The sequence below is a fragment of the Aureobasidium subglaciale genome, assembly GCF_000721755.1.
Source record: "Aureobasidium subglaciale EXF-2481 unplaced genomic scaffold scaffold_5, whole genome shotgun sequence".
NCBI lineage: Eukaryota > Fungi > Ascomycota > Dothideomycetes > Dothideales > Saccotheciaceae > Aureobasidium > Aureobasidium subglaciale.
The window spans coordinates 850,069-870,736 of NW_013566990.1; the positions used below are offsets into that span (position 1 = coordinate 850,069).

At 51.1% G+C, this 20,668-nt stretch overlaps 10 protein-coding genes across 10 annotated transcripts; 7 read left to right on the plus strand and 3 right to left on the minus strand.

Moving 5' to 3' along the window:
- Positions 1-384: 384 nt before the first annotated feature.
- Positions 385-1,632, plus strand: AUEXF2481DRAFT_602786 (uncharacterized protein). Its single transcript, XM_013490625.1, has 3 exons — positions 385-780; positions 836-1,088; positions 1,143-1,632. Exons 2-3 carry the CDS (start codon positions 837-839, stop codon positions 1,425-1,427), a joined length of 537 nt encoding a protein of 178 aa, XP_013346079.1. The 5' UTR covers positions 385-780; position 836; the 3' UTR covers positions 1,428-1,632.
- Positions 1,633-1,836: 204 nt separating this feature from the next.
- Positions 1,837-2,715, plus strand: AUEXF2481DRAFT_27746 (uncharacterized protein; the record flags this gene model as incomplete). Its single annotated transcript, XM_013490363.1, has 1 exon — positions 1,837-2,715. The coding sequence occupies one exon, from the start codon at positions 1,837-1,839 to the stop codon at positions 2,713-2,715; it is 879 nt and encodes a 292-aa protein (XP_013345817.1).
- A 122-nt stretch (positions 2,716-2,837) lies between these two features.
- Positions 2,838-3,768, plus strand: AUEXF2481DRAFT_38020 (uncharacterized protein). The gene is made up of 2 exons (XM_013490454.1): positions 2,838-2,960; positions 3,012-3,768. The coding sequence occupies exons 1-2, from the start codon at positions 2,937-2,939 to the stop codon at positions 3,552-3,554; spliced, it is 567 nt and encodes a 188-aa protein (XP_013345908.1). The 5' UTR covers positions 2,838-2,936; the 3' UTR covers positions 3,555-3,768.
- Positions 3,769-3,928: 160 nt separating this feature from the next.
- Positions 3,929-7,242, plus strand: AUEXF2481DRAFT_38021 (uncharacterized protein). Its single transcript, XM_013490455.1, has one exon. The coding sequence runs from the start codon at positions 4,317-4,319 to the stop codon at positions 7,110-7,112; it is 2,796 nt and encodes a 931-aa protein (XP_013345909.1). The 5' UTR covers positions 3,929-4,316; the 3' UTR covers positions 7,113-7,242.
- Positions 7,243-7,445: 203 nt separating this feature from the next.
- AUEXF2481DRAFT_96048 (uncharacterized protein) lies at positions 7,446-8,514 on the minus strand. The gene is made up of 2 exons (XM_013490555.1): positions 8,200-8,514; positions 7,446-8,142 (listed from the first exon to the last, which is right to left on the minus strand). The coding sequence occupies exons 1-2, from the start codon at positions 8,333-8,335 to the stop codon at positions 7,775-7,777; spliced, it is 504 nt and encodes a 167-aa protein (XP_013346009.1). The 5' UTR covers positions 8,336-8,514; the 3' UTR covers positions 7,446-7,774.
- Positions 8,515-8,739: 225 nt separating this feature from the next.
- On the plus strand, positions 8,740-10,662 carry AUEXF2481DRAFT_38022 (uncharacterized protein). Its single transcript, XM_013490456.1, has 4 exons — positions 8,740-9,094; positions 9,153-9,230; positions 9,286-9,980; positions 10,035-10,662. The coding sequence occupies exons 1-4, from the start codon at positions 8,795-8,797 to the stop codon at positions 10,423-10,425; spliced, it is 1,464 nt and encodes a 487-aa protein (XP_013345910.1). The 5' UTR covers positions 8,740-8,794; the 3' UTR covers positions 10,426-10,662.
- A 182-nt stretch (positions 10,663-10,844) lies between these two features.
- Positions 10,845-13,240, plus strand: AUEXF2481DRAFT_38023 (uncharacterized protein). The gene is made up of 3 exons (XM_013490457.1): positions 10,845-11,205; positions 11,497-11,958; positions 12,021-13,240. The coding sequence occupies exons 1-3, from the start codon at positions 11,151-11,153 to the stop codon at positions 13,172-13,174; spliced, it is 1,671 nt and encodes a 556-aa protein (XP_013345911.1). The 5' UTR covers positions 10,845-11,150; the 3' UTR covers positions 13,175-13,240.
- A 2,407-nt stretch (positions 13,241-15,647) lies between these two features.
- AUEXF2481DRAFT_38026 (uncharacterized protein) lies at positions 15,648-16,614 on the plus strand. The gene is made up of 2 exons (XM_013490458.1): positions 15,648-15,667; positions 15,725-16,614. Exon 2 carries the CDS (start codon positions 15,730-15,732, stop codon positions 16,558-16,560), a length of 831 nt encoding a protein of 276 aa, XP_013345912.1. The 5' UTR covers positions 15,648-15,667; positions 15,725-15,729; the 3' UTR covers positions 16,561-16,614.
- A 275-nt stretch (positions 16,615-16,889) lies between these two features.
- On the minus strand, positions 16,890-18,828 carry AUEXF2481DRAFT_63727 (uncharacterized protein; the record flags this gene model as incomplete). The annotated part of the gene is made up of 4 exons (XM_013490514.1): positions 16,890-17,758; positions 17,812-17,903; positions 18,071-18,319; positions 18,371-18,828. The coding sequence occupies 4 exons, from the start codon at positions 18,826-18,828 to the stop codon at positions 16,890-16,892; spliced, it is 1,668 nt and encodes a 555-aa protein (XP_013345968.1).
- A 797-nt stretch (positions 18,829-19,625) lies between these two features.
- On the minus strand, positions 19,626-20,440 carry AUEXF2481DRAFT_3322 (uncharacterized protein; the record flags this gene model as incomplete). Its single annotated transcript, XM_013490266.1, has 2 exons — positions 19,626-20,200; positions 20,254-20,440. The coding sequence occupies 2 exons, from the start codon at positions 20,438-20,440 to the stop codon at positions 19,626-19,628; spliced, it is 762 nt and encodes a 253-aa protein (XP_013345720.1).
- Positions 20,441-20,668: the final 228 nt, after the last annotated feature.

A 20,668-nucleotide genomic window follows, 5' to 3' on the forward strand; every position in this document is an offset into this window, starting at 1 on the left:
CAGAGACCATGCTATGCAATGTCTTGTCACCATGCAATCCGGCAGCTTTGTTGATAGCAACAGAGGGCTGGACAGAGTGAGAGTCATGCACCAGAATCTCTCAGGAACCAGAGACGTGTAGGCTGCGTCGAACGCTCCCGACCAGCCGATATCAATGCTTTACTGCCTCGCATCTCTTCAGTCCTGCCAAAAGAAGGACACGGCTTCAGAAAGGCTGTCAGCTGGCAGAAAGCTTTGAGCACCTCGAGCGTGTGCCATTCGTTGAGCCTTTGAAACCTGTACTCTTCAACCGTCTCCAGCAGATACCAAGCTAGACAATGATTCAGGACACCGCAAATCGGCAACTGGATTGGCAGATCGATATCACTACGAGAGAAGCTCGACCGCCAAAAGATCTTCAAGCACCCGAGGCGTGTACGAAGTGTCGAGCGCTCCAGATGAGCAGCTCTACCAATGCCTTGTTACCTTGTAATTTGACAGCTCTACTGAAGAGAGACACGATTGTACAGAGAATGTCGCCCGCCAGAACATTCGAGCACCAGCAGCATGTACCTGGCGTCGAGTCAAGCAAAGAGCATACTATAACGACTCCGTGCCCCTGAGATTCTAATCTGGAACACAGCTTCTTGTGTAGCGATGATGTCGTCGCCGAGAAACCCTTTCCGTCGGGATCCACCGCACCGGACATTCCACCGCCTCACTACCTTTGGAACTTCTGCGCGCTACGTTTTGTTATACTTACTTTCACGCGCAATCACAACCCGTTTCGCAAACAGCAAGGTAGGCTCTAGGCTCTAGGCTACATATCCACACCGCTCTTGCTGACCTTAATAAGCATGGACAAGTTCAACCAAGACTTCAGCGGCGTGTTCTATACCGCTTTGCTAGAGGCCCTCGACGTCAAGATCAAGGACGTTGTCTACACCATGGTCATGACTGACCCTATGGTCCTCGCCGTCATGGATATCGTCAAGCGCGACATCGTCAACAGCGTCAATACCTGTGTCGATACTCTCGTCAAGGAGCGCATTGGTGCTGCCGTCAAGGATGCTCTCACTAAGGCCACACTACAAGCTGAAATGAAGATGGTACGCATACACGCTTAAAGTGTGCCATCCATCCAATACTGATACCAGTATTAGGCTGAGAACATCTCCAACATCGAGCTCTCCATCATCAAGGACGTCCAGAACCACATCATGCTTCGCGACAGTCACTTCCAGAACTTCGACGGCCTCTTGGAGTCAGCTTGTGTCGACGCTGGCGAAGACAGCCTGGGTGCTGGAGGACCGCTCACCGACCTCATCAACGTCGCTCATGCTCTCAATGACGGCGACGTCAAGACCTTCGAGGGCATTGTGAAGCGTCTCAAGGAGGAGCTGTCTGGTGAGAGCGTCAACGTCAAGGAGGAAGGTGCTTCTCAGTAGTTTGGGTAGACGCCGTCACGCCCCAGGTCTGATCGACCGTCGCTCTGCGGTCACCGGAATCGTAGCTGTAAGTGCTTTGCTCGCCCGGTCGTTTCGAGAAGAATCATCATATGCTGCAAGCACTCACTGAACATCAAGTATCTGGTACTTCTTCTCTTGTCCACTGTGTATCACTTTGTCATACATTCAGCTAGCCGTGAATGACTGCAGTCGATAGTGAAGTCCGAATCGCCTAGTATTGCCGGGACATGAATGAGACAAAGAGTATGCTGGACAGGTTCTGAGACGTAACCACCTAAAAGACTAACAAGCTTGACCTAAACACAACATCTTAGCGCCCAACTCCCCAAAGCCAGCCGAACAGGAAGGCACGAACGGCAAGCGCACTTCTGGGTCAAGCTAAACAACAATGGGTAACTCCGATTCTCGTGAGGGCAATCCTCTCAATTTATCAAAGACACCAGGATCGCGCAGACATCGCGCAGAAGTGGAGATGAATCAGAAACAGACAAAGTCGACACTCGCAAGGTCTTTGACACAATCACCAGTCACGAATGGTCTATCTTTATCAGCACAGCGTGAGAAACTTCAAGCACTCAAAGGAAGTATGCAACAAGCACACGATGAATTTGCGCAAAGGGCTGAGATGAAGAAGAAGATGTCGACCCAGGGTCTACCTCGATACAAACATGATGGCATGGGTGACAATCAACCTTCAGCTTTACCAGCTCCTTTCATCACTCGTCAAGATTTCGGCAAAAGCACAGTCGCGCCTGGAAACTCGCAGCCACAACAAACAAAATCATCATCTAAAACTCACGGACAAGCAGAAAGCACCATCCGATCGTCAAAGTCAGACGAGCTTCCTTCGGCAAGAAGGGCAAGAGCAAATGCCAACGCAAACCTCGTCACAAAAGTACCATCGCAGCATCTCGCAAAGCCGCGCACTAAGACAAGCTTTGAAGAGCTGATGGCTGGCTTTGACCCAGACAAGGCAGTGCAGTCAAAGAGCAGTCCAGTGTCTGTAAACAACAGCAAACTGGTTGGCCAACCACTCACCTTCCGCAAAGCTGTAACAGATCTTGCTGTTCCAGATGACGAACAAGAAACTGTCCAGGAGTCATTTGTCCAACAGCAATCACCCGCCTCACTATTAGATAACAAAGGCAAACACCCAAAAGAAGTGCCCGTGTCTGATCAGTCTATGCCGTTCCATTCTTCGGTCGTCAATGGAGAGCCCTTTACTGCCAAAGTTCAAGCGCAGTCGTCTCCCGCTCCTCTCCAGTAGCTCGCTCTGATCGAGACTACTCGACTGACCCCAGATGGCAATGTACTACTGAATTCGAGCGCCTTCGCAACTTCTCCAAGCCATAGTATATCGACCCCTCGCCTTACCTTTACATAACCAAATACTGACGGCAAACAGTTTCCAATCGGATCGACAGCTACATAGTAGGCACCCTTGGCGACGGCCTCGACGACCATGTCCACAACATCTTCAAGAAAGCCATGATAACCGCAAGTCTCTGGACCGTAAGTGTACAACAACCATACTCTACCAAGCATCGTCTAACCATCCCAAAGCTCCAAGATATCTCATCAATCGACCACCTCATCCAGTCTCTTTGTTCTCAAGTCAGGATCAATGAACGAAACGCTAGAGCCGCCAACAAGTCTCTGGAAGCCGCACTTGACTCGTATGACCTCATGAACAAGAGTGTCACATTGCAGACCACCGAGCATTGTAGACTGCTCGACAAACAGGAGCTAGAGAGACAAGAAAGTTTGGAGGACATGCTTGCGGAAGTCAAGGAGAGCAAGAACAACACTGTCAAGCTGGTCGCAGAGCTCGGCGAGATGAGAGACAAGTTGAACCGAGCAGACTCCGACTCCGGGTCCGTTGAAGACAGTGGCAAGAGACCAAAACACACGACAAAGGCATCGACCGGCAACTTCAGCAGCGACAGCACAGAAATTGAAGACGGGGTCTCAGAGCTTGTGAAGGTATTCAGACGATTCGATGGACAGCATGCAATCGAATATGTCACGGAGGCTGCAGAGACGAGAAAGAGAAAGAGATTTGTGGACTCTGACGGTATCGATGTCGATATCCAGATGCCGGACTAAGAGACCGACGAGCAGAGCAAGAGGAATTTGGGAAGGAGGGCTCAACGACAACTTAGAAAGTAGGTTTCTTCCAAGGAGCATAATCATGGCCACAGACATTGAAGAATGATCGAATGAAATACAAGAAGATAATCAAGACGAAACAAGCACCCTATCACTGCTGATGCACGAAATGCGAATCCTCTCTCAAGTCCGCCCTGCGAGGCACTTTCGGACGTCCTTCCAGCGGTTGATTCCTACCAGAGGCTGCTGCCATCTGAATAGGGGTTGGATCCATGTCGGAACAAGCCGCGGCAACATGCATTCAGCATCGACGAGGGCGTCGAGGAGTACGAGTATGTTGGCGGAAGGGGGTCAGATTGGGAAGAGATAAGGAGAAAGGTGCAAGATAATGCTTGACTCGTTGACATGTGCGGGGGAGTGATGGCGAGTCATGTTGGTGAAGGTGACTTGTTGGTGACGTAGAAGCTTCTGGACAATTCTGGCAGGAACGCTGCCTGCCTTGATCTTGCTAGCATCATCTGGCGCTGACGGGAAAACAGGAGTTTCTTCTGCATGTTCGAACCCGACGACTATATCAATCTTGTCGACGCCTTTGTTCTCTGCCTCATCAGACATCAAATATCAGACATCAAACACATTCACGCCTTGCATACGCACACGCACTCGCATACGCATTTACTACTCTACGCTTCACGAGTCACGACACTATACCACGTTACACAACCTAATTACACGCTTACCACATAATCACCACATAAAATGGCAGCCTCAGGAATGTCATTCACCGACAAGGCAGCATCTGCTTTGGCCGATGCTCAAGATCTCGCACAACAATACTCGCACACACAACTACAACCGCTTCACCTGGCCGTCGCACTGCTGGATCCTCCTCCGGATCTTAGCAAGGACCAGCAGAACCCCACTGGCCATGCATCACACGGAGCAGCATCGGCGCCACTCTTCAAGCAAGTCGTCGAGAGAGCCCATGGAGACCCCCAACTACTCACTCGCTCGCTCAACAAGGCCATGGTTCGTCTCCCCAGCCAGGACCCGCCGCCAGAGCACCTCTCCATGAGCCCTGCTTTCTCAAAGATGCTGCGCGCCGCCGACCAGTTGTCCAAGACCCAGAAGGACAGCTTTATCGCCATTGACCACTTCATCTCCTCGCTCGTTCAAGATCCCACAGTCACAAAAGCTCTCGCCGAGGCTAATGTGCCCAACACCAAGCTCATCGACAATGCCATCCAACAAATCAGAGGCAACAAGCGCGTTGACTCAAAGACTGCTGATGCCGAGGAAGAGAGCGAGAATCTGAAAAAGTTCACCATCGACATGACAGCCATGGCAAGAGAGGGTAAGATGGACCCCGTCATTGGTAGAGAGGAAGAGATTAGAAGAGTCATCCGCATCCTGTCCCGTCGTACCAAGAACAACCCCGTGCTGATCGGTGAGCCTGGTGTCGGTAAGACTACCGTCGTCGAGGGGCTCGCCCAGCGCATCGTCAATGCAGACGTGCCCGCCAACTTGGCCGCCTGCAGACTGCTCTCCTTGGACGTCGGTGCTCTTGTTGCTGGCAGCAAGTACCGTGGTGAGTTCGAAGAGCGCATGAAGGGTGTTCTAAAGGAGATTGAAGACTCGAAGGAGATGGTCGTTCTCTTCGTCGATGAGATTCACTTGCTCATGGGCGCTGGTTCTTCAGGAGAGGGTGGCATGGATGCTGCCAACTTGTTGAAGCCCATGCTCGCTCGTGGTCAATTGCACTGTATTGGTGCCACTACCCTGTCCGAGTACCGCAAGTACATCGAGAAGGACCAGGCTTTCGAGCGCCGTTTCCAGCAAGTCTTGGTTAAGGAGCCTTCAGTTCCGGAGACCGTTTCCATTCTTCGTGGTCTCAAGGAAAAGTACGAAGTCCACCACGGTGTCACCATTCTCGACGGTGCCATCGTCGCTGCCGCCACCTTGGCCGCTCGCTACCTCACTCAGCGTCGTCTTCCTGACTCTGCTGTCGATCTCATTGATGAGGCCGCCGCTGCCGTTCGTGTCACTCGCGAGTCTCAACCCGAAGCTCTCGACAACATGGAACGCAAGCTCCGTCAACTCGAGATTGAGATTCACGCCCTCAACCGTGAAAAGGATGAAGCTTCTCAGGCACGCCTCGCTCAAGCGAAGGCTGAGGCCGCCAATGTTGAAGAAGACCTCAAGCCTATTCGCGAGAAGTACGAGAGCGAGAAATCGCGCGGCAAGGAGATCCAGGAAGCCAAGCTCAAGCGTGATCAACTCATCACCAAGCAACAAGAGGCCGAGCGCATGCGTGACTTGCAGACCGCTTCCGACCTCAAGTATTACGCTGTTCCTGATCTCGAGGAACGCATCAAGCAGCTTGAGAAGGACAAGGCTGCTTCCGATCTTGACCAAATGAAGCAAGCTCAGGCTTCTGGTGAAGCTCCTCTTCTCACCGATGCTGTCGGTCCTGATCAGATCAACGAGATTGTTGCTCGCTGGACTGGTATCCCCGTTACTCGTCTGAGAACCACCGAAAAGGACAAGCTCCTACAGATGGAGCGTCACCTCAGCGAGATTGTCGTCGGTCAGAGAGAAGCTGTCACATCGGTTGCCAACGCCATTCGTCTACAACGTTCTGGTCTTGCCAACCCCAATCAGCCACCTTCGTTCCTCTTCTGTGGTCCTTCTGGTACCGGTAAGACTTTGCTCACCAAAGCACTGGCCGAGTTCCTGTTCGACGATCCTCGCGCCATGATCCGCTTCGACATGTCCGAGTACCAAGAGAGACACTCCCTGTCACGCATGATCGGTGCACCCCCTGGCTACGTCGGTCACGATGCAGGCGGTCAACTTACCGAGGCCCTTCGCCGCCGCCCCTTCTCCATCCTTCTGTTTGATGAGGTCGAGAAGGCAGCCAAAGAAGTCCTTACTGTCATGCTGCAACTCATGGACGACGGTCGCATCACCGATGGCCAAGGTCGTGTTGTCGACGCTCGCAACTGTATCGTCGTCATGACATCCAACCTCGGCGCCGAGTACCTCGCTCGTCCCAATGCACCTGACGGCAAAATCGATCCGACCACCAAGGAAATGGTCATGGGCTCTCTGCGCAACTACTTCCTTCCCGAGTTCCTTAACCGTATCTCGAGCATTGTCATCTTCAACCGTCTTTCCAAGAAAGAGATTCGCAGTATTGTGGATGTCCGCCTTGAAGAGATTCAACACCGACTCTCTCAGAACGGAAGGAATGTACGCATCGAGCTTTCCACAGATGTCAAGGATTACCTTGGCTCGGCTGGCTACTCTCCCGCCTATGGTGCTCGTCCTCTTGCTCGCTTGATTGAGAAGGAAGTGCTGAATAGACTTGCGGTACTCATTCTCAGAGGTTCCATCAGAGATGGAGAGACTGCTAGAGTTGAACTTGAGGAAGGACATGTAGTTGTTCTTCCGAACCATACAGAGTCTGATGGTGAGGACAGCGAGATGTGGGATGAGGAGGATGCGGTTGCCGAGCTGGATGCTGTGGAGGGAGACATGGAACTTTACGATTGAAGATGAGAAGATGAGAAGATGAGAAGATGAAGATGATGGAAAAAGCATGAAAAAGCACGAAAAAGCATACATTTGCATTAGAGCGTAGTTCTGGAGTCTGATTGAGCATGGCGCCAAGGGTAGTGGGATAGATAGTCGATTGCTTTTTTTTCGAGCAAATACAATTTTTCACTTGTACAAACCCAATTTTTCTCGTTCTTTGATTGTGGTGTCTGTGTCCATGTGCTGATGTCGAGGAATGGCTGTGACTATGCAACATACTTTTGTGATGTTCGACCCTTAGAGCTGGGAGTTAATACGCCATGTCCTTTGTCACGAGGAGTTGTGTAGGGTCTCAAAACACGACTGTGCATTTTTCATAAGGACTGAGAAACAATTGTCATCTGCATGAGAGAGATATACCATATTGAGGTTACATGAGACATGATGTAGCTTTATATGCCACTCCATTGGCTGTGTATAGCAATTCTACAAAGGCAAGGTCTCTTTCTATTCGAGAGGTGGTTGTAGGAGGTCGCACGTGCAAGACACAAGATGAAGCATGGAAGTAGAACAAGTCTAGACGAGAAGAACAGAAAAAAAAGGGTGTTATTTACACAAGTCCAGGAGCCCAAGGTGCTATTTCAGCGAAAAGAAAAGGATTCAAAAAGGGTATTTTTAGCTTAGAGGTCAGCCTTCTTGGCCTGCCAGACTCTCTTGACAGCCTCGGTAAGACCGACATCGTTTGTCTCGAACTCGTAGAAGCCAATGCCGGCAAGGATGGTGGCGAGGTTGAGAGCCCACATGGAGAACTTGCGGGTCTTGGGGACACGCTTGGTGGGGAAGTAGTCGATGATGCATGACTGGAAACCAATGTGCGAGTGGATGAGGATGGTGGAGATGAAGAGACCGTCCATGACGGGGTTGAGCGAGCCGGCAGCAAAGGGAGCAATGGTCAGAGGGATGAGGCCAGCCGAGATGAGGCGCTCGAAGCTCCAGTGGTAGCTGCCGTGGGCGTAGGATGCATCGGGAACAGTGGCGGCGTCGTTGACTGTGTGAGTTGTGTTAGGTTTTCAAGGCGCATGTTTGCGATTCGGTCGTCACGTACCGCTGCCCTTGATGACCTGGGGCAATGGAGGGAGAATGGCGCGGGTGGGCGAGGCGTGGAAGGAGCGCAGGGCCATGGGAGTGCGCTGGGCCAGGAGCTGGCGCGACAGCAGAGCGGGGCGGAATGAGGTGGCCATTGTTTGTGTGTGTGAGGTCGAGTGGAGAGTCGTCGGTATGCCTGCTAAGAGTCCAACTTCCGCTATGCTTCAAGATGTCAAGCAAGCACAGGAAACGCGGAGACTGGAGTTACCACCAGAGCGGACGTGATTGGCTGTGACTGCTTTGGGCCGAGGATGGATGCGTGCCCGGCAGCTCGCTCACACAAGGTACGGAAACTCTCGGAGAAGGTCCTGCCGCCTGCGTCGCCGATTCAGACCGCAGTCTTGCATAATTGGTTCACGAGTCTGCACAACTTGTGAGCCGCCCACGCCGCCCACAGATGCACGCATAATAGCTTGGCATGGTCAGCAAACGTGCCAAGAGAGAAAAGAGGCCAACGACCGACCCGACGTCTTCGATACCAGCAACCAGCGACAGCTGCCCATTACCAACGCACCCTCTCCCCCCCATCTCCGTCCATAACCCCGTCGCCAACAATGGCCTCGACAATGGCAACCCGTCGGCTCGCACTGAACCTGCAGCATGCCACGCGCAGCCGCACTGCCATCAACGCCATCAAGGCCGGCTCGCCTTCGCTCTTCCGCGGTCTCGCTACCCCCGTCAGCCACGGCTCAAAGACTGAGAGCACCACCCTCAGCAACGGCTTCACCATCGCCACCGAGCACTCTCCCTACGCCCAGACCTCGACCGTCGGTGTGTGGATCGATGCCGGCAGCCGCGCAGAGACCGACAAGACCAACGGCACTGCTCACTTCCTCGAGCACCTTGCCTTCAAGGTACACACCAACCGACCGTAACCTCAATGCTAGGAACACAATCTAAGAGACGTCGCAGGGAACCCAGAAGCGCAGCCAGAGCCAGCTCGAGCTCGAGATTGAGAACATGGGTGGCCACCTGAACGCCTACACTTCGGTGAGACTCGGCACTGCTCCACGTCGCCCAATTCATCTTCTGACTCCCTCTACAGCGTGAGAACACCGTCTACTACGCAAAGTCCTTCAACTCGGACGTCCCCAACACCGTCGACATCCTTTCCGACATTCTCCAAAACTCAAAGCTCGAGACCCAGGCCATCGAGCGCGAGCGCGACGTCATTCTTCGCGAGCAGGAGGAGGTTGACAAACAGCTCGAGGAGGTTGTCTTCGACCACTTGCACGCCACCGCCTTCATGAACCAGCCCCTTGGTCGCACCATCCTCGGCCCCAAGGAGAACATCCAGTCCATCAGCCGCGATGACCTGACCAACTACATCAAGACCAACTACACTGCCGACCGCATGGTTCTTGTTGGTTCCGGCGGTGTCCCCCACAAGGAGCTCGTCCAGCTCGCCGAGAAGTACTTCAGCAACATCCCCATGGCTCCCCCAACTTCGACCGCCCAGGCCCTGGCCAACGCCCAGAAGGAGAAGCCCGACTTTGTTGGTTCCGAGGTCCGTATCCGTGACGACACCATCCCCACCGCCAACATCGCCATTGCTGTTGAGGGTGTCAGCTGGAAGGACGACGACTACTTCACCGCTCTGGTCACTCAGGCCATTGTCGGCAACTGGGACCGCGCCATGGGCAACTCGCCCTACCTCGGCAGCAAGCTCAGCACCTTCATCCACGAGCACAAGCTCGCCAACAGCTTCATGAGCTTCAGCACTTCCTACAGCGACACTGGGTAATTCTCCTCTCCACAGCTCCACGCATGCAACTCCTCACTAACTCTTGCCAGTCTCTGGGGTATCTACCTCGTCACCGACGCCGTCACCCGCATCGATGATCTCGTCCACTTCACCCTCCGCGAGTGGTCGCGCCTGTCATTCCAGGTTTCCGAGTCCGAGGTCGAGCGCGCCAAGGCCCAGCTTAAGGCTTCGATCCTTCTCTCGCTCGACGGCACTACCGCTGTCGCCGAGGACATTGGTCGCCAGATCATCACCACCGGTCGCCGTCTCGCACCCGAGGAGGTTGAGCGTGTTGTTGGCCAGATCACCGCAAAGGACGTCATGGAGTTCGCCAAGCGCAAGCTCTGGGATCGCGACATTGCCATTTCCGCCGTCGGCCAGATCGAGGGTCTGCTCGACTACTCGAGAATCCGCAACGACATGACCAGAATGCTGTCGTAAGGATAGCGACACCACATTCTGTGTTTAATGTTTGTTGTTTCTTATCTAGATGAGAGAGAGGAAGACTCGACGAAAAAAGGATCCCCTTCTGTTTTTTGTTACAAGTCTACGATAGAAGATTTTGTGAGGGGCACTTTTCTTTCCTGCGACCTCGGCGGAGCATCGAAAATGAGTTGAGATGCCGATCCGGGTTGTTAGTGTTCACTCTCAAAAATGTACATTTAGCCCGTTTACTTTTTTTTTCAAATTTATTCCATTTTCTTTTGCCTGTCATGTCAAGTATGATGATTGCATTGTTATCTTGATGCCTGTTTGATTCTTGATGTTAAGTTTTGCCGTGCTGTGATTGGTTGAGGCGAGCGCAGCTGTTGCGCCGAGCGAGCAACCCTGATCTGTCCAACATCGTTCTATAGGACTTTGTTGATTCATTCCAAGAGTCTTCTGCTCTTCTCAAAGGCTGCTTAGCTCATCAAACCCCTGACTTACACTACGACGGTCAACTTTCATCAATGTAGAAGCGCTAAGGCGATCATTGTGTTCATTGTCAACTCACCATCGACCCCACCAACGCCTGCACCAACATCGCCCAGATCAAAACACCATACCCACAACCTTGAGCACCTGCACAATCCCAGAGAACCACAGACGTCGCGTTCTGAGGTCGCGAATCAGTTCTCAGTGAGACCATATGACGAAACAGTGCTTTGCACTGTAATCATCCCAAGATGTCGGACACTATGCTCAAAGCCATCTTCTATGCGAGGTTCCATGAAGAGAAAGGTATGTCGCGTCTCTCGTTTGTCACACTATCTCGCGTTTCGTCATTTCCTAAAGTCGGTCATTTAACTCTTCGTCCATGTCTCTCGTCGCACTCCTGTTTTACTTGCACTGCACAAGAGAATGGGGCAATGATCTTGATATCTGATGGTACATTGCCGCGAGAGTTACCTTCAACCGGCAAGCCATCAAAAATCGTAGGCAATCCTCCTTGACTTGTTCATCAAAAAGACGAGTTGACATGTTTGCAATGCACAACCATTTTAGAGCATCTGTACTGACGCATATCCAAAGGTCCCACCGTACTTCACCAAGTCCCCGAAGGCAGCGTCATCCCCCTCTCAAACACCACAAACCAACCCCTCTTCCACTTCCCCAGCATCTCAAACCACATCATCCCCCGCCGCGAATTCTGCGACCGGCCCTTGAGCCTTCTAGCTTCCCACCACCGTATCATAGGTTTCCCGGTCTGCATCCACAATCCAGTCTTGTACCCACGTTCGGATTTCATCTTCAACTTCTGTCTCGTGGTGGATGAAAAGGCGGAATGGGGTGCTTATGCTAGTGTGGTTAGTAAACTTGCGAGATTGATGAGGAATTTGGAGGAGCAGACTGGGTGGTTGAGTAAGGAGGAGAGGAGGGAGGGGTGGGTCAAGGCTGGGGAGAGGGGTTATGGGGGTGGGAACAGGGTTTTTGCGATCTGTGAGATGGTGTTGGAGGATTTGAATTGCTATTGTGAATGCATGATTCCGATTGGTAAGGACAAGATCCATGTTATTCGATTGACGGAGAGGCGAGATGCTGATTACAGGATACAGATGACTCGAACACTCTGAATCTCAAGTTGTTTCCGACAAGGTCGCCGCCACCACCGATACAGATCTTTCATGTCCCACTCAGCACGGTCCGCTTCAGCAGTCTTCAGACTAATACCTGGGATCTAACCGTCCAACGCATCATCCCCTTTATCGACGGCATAAACTCCGTGCAGAAGATTGCAGTCTTGGCTGATACAGATCTGACACTCACACGACGAGCACTAGCACATTTACTCTACTACGGCTGCATCCTCATGCTAAACACCTTCCACTTCGGAGCCGTCTACGCCGCAACAGCAGAAATCGGTGTCTTTGTAGAAGATACAAGGATGCAGGATGAATGCAGACGCTACATTGTAACCCCAAACTCGCCATTCAAAAACAGTTTACCCGGAGCTACTACTGCTACTTCTACAACCACATCCTTTCCATCTTCCCACACACAAACACAAACCTCATCCTTTACACCCTCCTCGAGCTTCCTGGCCACCAAAAACCACAAGAGCAGTAACCTCAACCCCTCCACCACCACCACCACAACAACCCCAACCCCACCCTCCCGCGCCACAGTCCTCCACCTCTACGCCAGCTTACGACAAGGCCTCAGTCTACGTGACTGGTGCCTAACCCACGCATCCTCGCTAGCTTTTATCGATATCCGTCGTTTCATAACTTTCGGCATTATAAAAGGGTTTTTGTATCGTAGTCATCGCTACGCTATTGCGCTCAGAGCAGCGGATACAGCAGCTGATGCGGCAGTTGCCGAGGAAGCCCTTCGCGCTCGCAAGGAAGCGGAGAAGACGTGGAGGAAGGCTGCTATGAGTAGTGGATGGAGGACTCCTGTTGTCGCTGTGGATGACGATGCGGTGGCTTTGGATGGGGGGTTTGGTGGTGTGCTTGTCAGAGGGAAAAAGGAAGGGGATGTCAAGGTTGGAGACACAGAGGGGAAAGTAGAAGATCAGGAGGGGAAAGAGGGGAAGATGCCTGGAGTGGAAGAGTTGGGTAAAGGGAGGAGTTTGGAAGACCAGTTCTTGGCGAGGTATTTGGATGGGTGTCATTGTTTGGATGAGGTTTGTACGGACACAGGCATGGGTCAGCAGGAGGTTGTTAGGAAGTTGAGGGGGTTGGGGGATGTGGTGTTTGTTAATCGATAGATGGATTATGCACGATATTCTTCACTTTGATCAATCTGTATACCAACTGACATTCTGGGAATTTTGCTGGGTGTTCACTCGAATAAGTTGCGCGAGTGCTCGTGATTGATAGAGGGACTGCGCCCACGCCTGATTTGCTCAATGTGTCCTGCGGTCCGAAGCTGTGCTCCTTTTGGCCTGTACTGATGGTGACTTGCTCGTCTGTCTGCTCTCCAGCCTTGTTAAATTCCAGTATATGCTCGAGAGAGCCTTCAGGTAGTTTCGGTACTTCTTGTCTGGCTTCGATGGCTTTGGTGCTTTCCTTGATGGTTTCAAAGTTCTGGACGATGACTTCCTGGAATCGCTTGTAGTGTGTTTCGTTACACTTGATGATCCTTTCTTGCACCTCCAAGATCTTTTGTTGCACATCCATGAGATCTCTTTTCTGCTGCTGGATGACTTTGTGCGGGTTCAATGCTCGACGACTCTCCGAGAACGACAAACCGCAACCCAACCGTACTCGAAAACCCCTTCAACGAGCTTATGATCTCTCTGGCAGCAGTTTCGAATTCGAATAGGAGATATTTTAACTTGTCGAGTCCAGAAGTGTATGAGAATTGGACTGTGTTCTGGAAAACATGTTGGCTAGATTTACGATATTAGCAATTATGCAGTGCACAGGGATTTCGAGAGTATACGTACTATGTTGACAAGTAGACCGATATTGATGGCAGGTCGAAGGGATGATCTGCGGTTCAAGACTATCACAACAGAAGAATACGACGAGGGCGCGGATATCGATGACTGAGCAAGCGATTGTAAGAAATCTGCGGTTGTGGATGGATGTGTTCAATCCTTCGAAGCCGAGGTGAGAAGAAGCTGGAGCAGATACTTTGGTTGAACAGAGAAGTCTAGAAAGTGGGAGAAGAAAGAACGGATCAATCGAGGTGTGGACAAGATTTCGAAACGCCAATGTATTGTGTTCATGGAGTGAGGAAGGTGCTACTTCATTGCCCTTTCTATTTCCGACATCCAACACCCGAGCTCAATGAATGCATCAAAGCGAAAAGAGATGCCGCTTGCTCATCGAACGATGACCCGGTCTCAAACTTCCAAGATCGCACGTCGGAGGCAGAATCCATCTCTTTGATCAAGGGAAGACCGCTTTCGGGCCCGAGTAAAACCCGTCTAGGAGACCAAAGCAAGAAGCAGCTTGCTCCTCTCCTCAAACAAATCAATCAACTCCCTTCCACACTTGGTCATCTCGTCGGTAGCATCAAGAACAAGCTTCTGCATGGCGACACTCTCCTCCATCTGTGTGATGATGTTTGTCTTTTGCGAGAGTTTCTCATCGAGACCTTCTTGAATGCTCTTGACAAAGTTCTTGAAGGCTTTCTTGTGTTTCTTGCGCAGGCCATCGTGGAAGTCGAGCATGGCTTGGGTGGAGGTGATCATTGCGTCGAGACTTGCAAAGGTTGGAGGTTCGAGGATGTCGGGAGTGGCTGGAGGCGTGACGTCCATGGCTTCCATGGTTTCCATGATGGTGATGACGGTAGGCGTTATGAGCACGTTGGCTGCGCATCATGTTAGATATGGTCGTGACGGCAGCTAAGATGTATTGAACATACGTTTTGTGCGTATAGACGTGCTGTAGATGGGGTGTCCGAGAGCGAAAACGATGTGTGTGTCGAGGCAAGAGAGTTAGATGCGCAATATACAGCTTATAACGTGATGCGTCGAGCCGGAAATAAACGTGTGAGTGTGAGTCGATGTGCGAAGAATATATCGTTATTCACTTTCTTGATCCAGTGAACTCATGTAGAATTCTCAGTGAAATTCTGGAAAGTGATGTCGAGGAGGATTCATATCGATCTCCGGCCTGTACCAGCGTCTACAATAGAGCTGTGAAAAGACACAGTCATATTGTGATTTGCAATACTACTCACGGAGAGAAAACCTTCTGGCAAAGTTCGAAGACCCCATCACATAGTCTCCTTGACGTGACTCCCGACTTAACGTGGCTGTTAGAATGCATAATCCTTTCCTGATTGACAGCGATGCTCGTAGAGAGTTGGCATCTTTCGACATATTGAGGAGCCCGTCCAGATATCCCTCGATGTGATGTTCAGCGAGTGCGGCTGCCGAAATGCAGAACGATATTCAATCAGCTGGAGACATCCCTTGAGAGCGGGATATATACGTCTCTCTCTCTGGTCATACGTCCACATCCAGATATCTTCGCGCATTCTGACAGCCGCTACATATATACATATATATATATATATAGCACTGGCGGGAGGAGGGAGTACTCGGCTAGATCATCCCAGCTCTTCTGGCGAAGGCCAGACCTCGAGCTCGACCGTATCCCCGTGAGCTTCCATTGTGATGGCGGACGACCAGATCCGTCCGCGTCGACGTAGATCTCGAGAGTCTCGAGGACTATATATTCGGGATCTCGCCTGCTTTTCCTTTCTTCCCTCTACAACGACATCACGTTGTTCGCGCCGTAACGAGGTACTGAAGCCGCTCAAATACGAGATCGCTCCCTGATTCTGACAATCCTTTGAGCAGCAACTATGAACAACATCAAGGCAGAGCAGGCAGAAGACGTCAACATGAAAACCTTAAGCAACGGCGGTGCCCCGAGCACAATCAACGTCGCCAACGAGGCACACGACGAATATCTCCCCTCAAAGACCTCTGTCCCTGTCATCAACGTCGAGAAGAACGGCGGAGTCAACGCAGAGAACACTCCCAGCGACATCGCGAAAGACGAAGCAACCGTCACTCATAATCAAGCCATCAGCCCGGTCGAAGAAATCGACCAGCTCAGGCGCGACAATGTACAAATCATGACCACAGCCTACTCCCAAATGCTCGCCAGGGACAAGATCATCCACGGCAAGAACAAGCACATCAACAACCTTGAGAATACCATCAAGAGACAACTCGTCGCTGTCAACGCCTACAACACCCTCAGAGATGATTACTGGAACATGAAGCGGGAGTATGAGGATAAGCTTGCTGCTATCAAGACGGAGATGAATGGTATGGTTGGTTTGTCTAAGCGCATGAAGAGTTGTGCCGATCAGGTGGAGGTCAAGAGAGACAGGATCAGACGTCTGATCGACGACGAGGAAAGTGAGGAGGAGCCTGAGCCAGAACCAGAACCGGTGAAGATGCCCGGAGGTGAGGTCATCATGGTGGACAGTTCGGAGGATGAGAGCGCCGTTCCTGAGGAGCCTGCTTCCGCTGCTAAGATGGCTGTCACTGAGAAGTCCACTGTCACCGAGGAGCCTGTTGTCGCTGAGGAGCCTGTTGTCGCTGAGGAGCCTGCTGCCAATGAGGAGCCTGCTGCTAACGAGGAGCCTCCTGCCAAGCGTGTCAAGTTTGCTGAGGGCGTCTGAGCAGATGGTTGTATGAACCTCACGAAAGTGAGACCTTGAGAGTAGATGCCGAATGTCCCAAATACATAGCAGTCACTCACTTTCGTCTATCACTTCCACTTCAGCCCCTGATTGAGAATGTGCAACTTAGCGGTGTCCGCCTCGTGAGCCACGTTCAACTGTAGCTGTCAGAAGGCGCAGTGTTCTTAGCATTCCGGAGCACCATCCGTGAGAAGCATCAAATGACACTCTTCCACCGAATACTTGGAGTTTCGTAAAAGTCATTGTGCATTTTGATAGCTGTGTATAGTACCGCAATCGACCGACTCGGAGATCGTCGATTAGCTGCATCAATCAGAAGGAGCATACTTGCTTCTTGCCCTAATCTTGTGTCCATACAAGAAGAAGACATAAGGCACCGGTACCATTACAGCACTGATACACGCCAGGATCGTGCAGGTGTAGTGCACACCCAGATTCTTGTAGAACGGCACTCCCACAATTGTCATACCGCCAGCAGCCACGTATCTGATCAACGTGATAGATGCCAAAGCAGAAGCCGCATAGACCTCATACGCGTCAATGATGTATTGATAACTGCTGATGAAGATGCAAAGAATGCCATAACCGAAGAGTACAGAGGCCGCAAGAGGAGACCAGATGCTAATGTTGGGGTATGATGTCCAGCCCATCCAAAATAGGGAGATGGGAATGGCAGGTGCGCCGAACATGGCAAACCAAAGACGAAACTCTGGTGCAACTTTGTCCTTGCCATTTTCTTTCGCCTTTTGCATTTCCTTGGCCGCGATTCGACGGACGACGAACACCAAGGGTGTAGCCAGAAATAGACCGATTGCGATGCCCAAGAAACATAGGCCCTGGATGCCAATACTCACACCGTGTATTTCGCCAAAGATGAAGTCGTAGCCATCAAGGAAAGTGAATAGTACGATATAAACGACGGTGAGATAGAGCGCGATCAAGATGATGATGGGTTCGGTGGCAGTGAGTAGGAAGGGTCGGTAGCAAGCACGTCCGAGGCGGGTAAAGAAAGGATCCATCCGTACTTCGGCTTCTGCTCGATAACGATCATCGTTGGTAATGGAGCGCAGATGTGCAGCCTTCCACTTGAGGAGAATAGGAGGGAACGTCTCTGGGAGCGTGAAGAAGACGAGAATCCATACAAGTCCGGACATGATGATGGTAATCCACTCGACCCCTAAAATCTTGTCAACTTCGTCTCCGAGCTAGAAGCTCACGTATAGTACTTACATCTCCAGGAAATAATAGAGCTTTGCACGATGAAACCACCGATGACAGGTCCGAGTATGGGCCCCAAAAAAAGTTGTAAATGTGGAAAATAACTTGACTGCTTAATTCTCAGAATCATCTGAGGAGCTATCTAACTATATACACCTGATTGCTTGCTACAGAAGCTTCCAGCTATACGAACTATAAGACAAGCAAACGTGAGAACAAAGACCTGTCAGTCATTTCCAATTAAAAAGCTGCATTTGCGAATATAGGAAACATGAGTGTCCTCTCGCTTGCATTCCAGATGTCGGACAATGAACCACCCGCACATGTAAGCGGGGTGCTTCCAAAGAAGCCAGCAAAGAATCTCGTTGCAAACTGCTGAGTGTACGTTTGCGATGCTCCGGCTCCAGCAAGGAAGGCCATGTAGACAAGCAAGGTGACAATGTAGATAGGATTGCGACCTAGTGTCTCCGAGAAGGGGCCAGCAAAGAGGGCTCCAGCTCCGAAGCCTATAAGGTAGAGACTAAGATTATCAGCATCCAATGTACCAGGTTCGTGTGTGAAAGTGACTTACCCAGTAGCAAGACTCTCAGCGACTTCCGAGATACCAAACTCCTGACTTGCAGGCTGGATGGCGACCGAATCAATCGAAGAAGCCACACCGACAACAAAACCGATACTGGCAACCAGGAATGTGATGTAAAGTCTAGCACCCCAACTCCAATTATGAGGGTTCAACTCATCCTTTTCACCCTGGAAGTCGACAATGAAGACGTTTCCTTCACCACCTTCGTGGCCCTCTCGCTTTCGCACCTTGACACCGGTAAGGATACGGCCAAGCGCTGTACCAGATCTGCTAAGGCCTGATCGGCCACTCTTAGTCGTCGCTGTGCGTGAGAGATCACCATTGTTCTCCTCTTGACGCGCTTCCGTGTCATGACTGTTTAGCGGCAGCTGATTTCTCCCAGCACTCGCATCATATTTCTCCTCCTCTTCTTCTAGACCATGGTGGTGATGTTGGTTGTCGGTCATTACTCGATATGTTGATTCGTCGACGACAGTATGCTCGCCGCTTGACGTGTCTGATTCGCCTCTCTCGACATCTTTCTCAGGGTCGTCCGCTCTTGATGCATCAGTAGGAGGCAGGTCCTGATTTGCTCTGTCGACTGCGCGTGTGCGATTACGATCTTTCTCGATTTGGCCCTCTAACACGCGGCGGAATCTCTTGTATTGAAGATATGATTGCATGGCGCGTTATGTCAGGTCTTGACCTAGGTGCGAACGGCTTCTGGTCGATAAAGCAGGTGCTGTCCTTGGGACGTGATAGAGGAAGGTGCAAAGGCTGGGAAGAGTGCTCGAAGGAGGGCAGAAGATAAGGCACCTACGTCAATGAGTGACAGATACCTACATAGGTCTGATCAGAAGGCCCTTTTTCCTTTTCTCTCGCACCCATCATTGTGGAATCGGGTGTATGGTTGAATTGACGATTTGGTACAGGATGACGTAGAATTCGATGTTGATGATGAGCGCTTCTTGCGGCCCGCTCGGTCCTTCGGCACACGATTCGATCGCTAAGATCAAGCCGATCTGAACATCAGCCTCATTTTTTGACTTTCTCTTTCCTTTATCAACGTGCTTGTCCAACGAGTGTTGATGAACGAAATAATAACAATGACGATTTGAGAGCGGATGGCGAAGTTAGAGATGTACTCCAAGTTCCAGCTAATCTGTGGAGTTCGCATTGTTGTCAATCCTGATTATGCCAAACCATCATAATAAATCATTAATCTACCACCGCAAAAAAAGAAAAAAGAAAAATCAAAATCATGTCAGACATAAACCCAATACTCTGCAGCATACTGAACAAGAATACTCTCTTGCTGACCTTGGCAAGTAGTAGGCGGCTGTCCACCAGCAGTGTTGACTCTGTATACCTCTTTCAACTTCTGACTTCCTTCAACCCCGACCTTTTCTGTCAGTTTGAGCCATGGTACTGCACCCATACCTGCTCCATATATGCCAGCCACAGCACCAGCAGGCGCTTCAGTAGCATTGACTTTCTTGAACGCGCCAATGCCGTATGAATGCATTTCTGTGTCGAGATTAAAAAATGGTGTAGTTGCGTCCAAGAAGTAATGGTGACCAGATAGATCCATGTTGATGGGAGACATGGCAGAAGATGAAGAAGGCAGAGGTAAATTGATCGCAATACCAGGGATCATTGACAAAAGAGCAGGATGGTTGGCGGCAATGCATGAGACATTGTAGAGAGCTGCTGTTGCGCCTGCAGCTACAGGTATGGCAGTGCTGTTCGAAAGATCACAAGTGTAGTTTTGGGTGCCGCGACCGATCGAGACGTGACTGAGTGTGAGATTGTAGGAAGGAGGTGGAAGTGGTGTGGGTGCTGCGGCCCTTGTCAGTCAATTGGGATGTGAGTAGAGTTCGAGATTCATGTACCTTTGGGCAGTCTTGCTTTTGAAAGGTCGCAGAGGGCGTAGTCGCAGCCTCGACGAAATTGTGAACCATGGCCGGAGTGCGAAGCCCAGAAGGAGGGCGAGGACCAGCGTTGTTCAATTGTCGGTGCTGCAACGACAGACGCCGGTAGCAGTAGCGTGAGCGTAGCAGTCAATGTTGAGACTCTCATAATTGCGTGGTGCTCAGACAGAACCTGGTACCGAGGATCGCGTTGTCTTGAAGAATATGGTCCGATGGAAGTCAAGGTGATGTGACCAGTTACTACAGCCTGTAGTGTAGATTCGATCCTCTCACAGAAGTAAACAAAACCGACGCAGGTACCAAGGAAGCTGGAGCGGTACAAAAGAGTCACAGCACAAGAAAGAAGGATGCAAAGCAGGGGCAAGTTTCTTTTTCC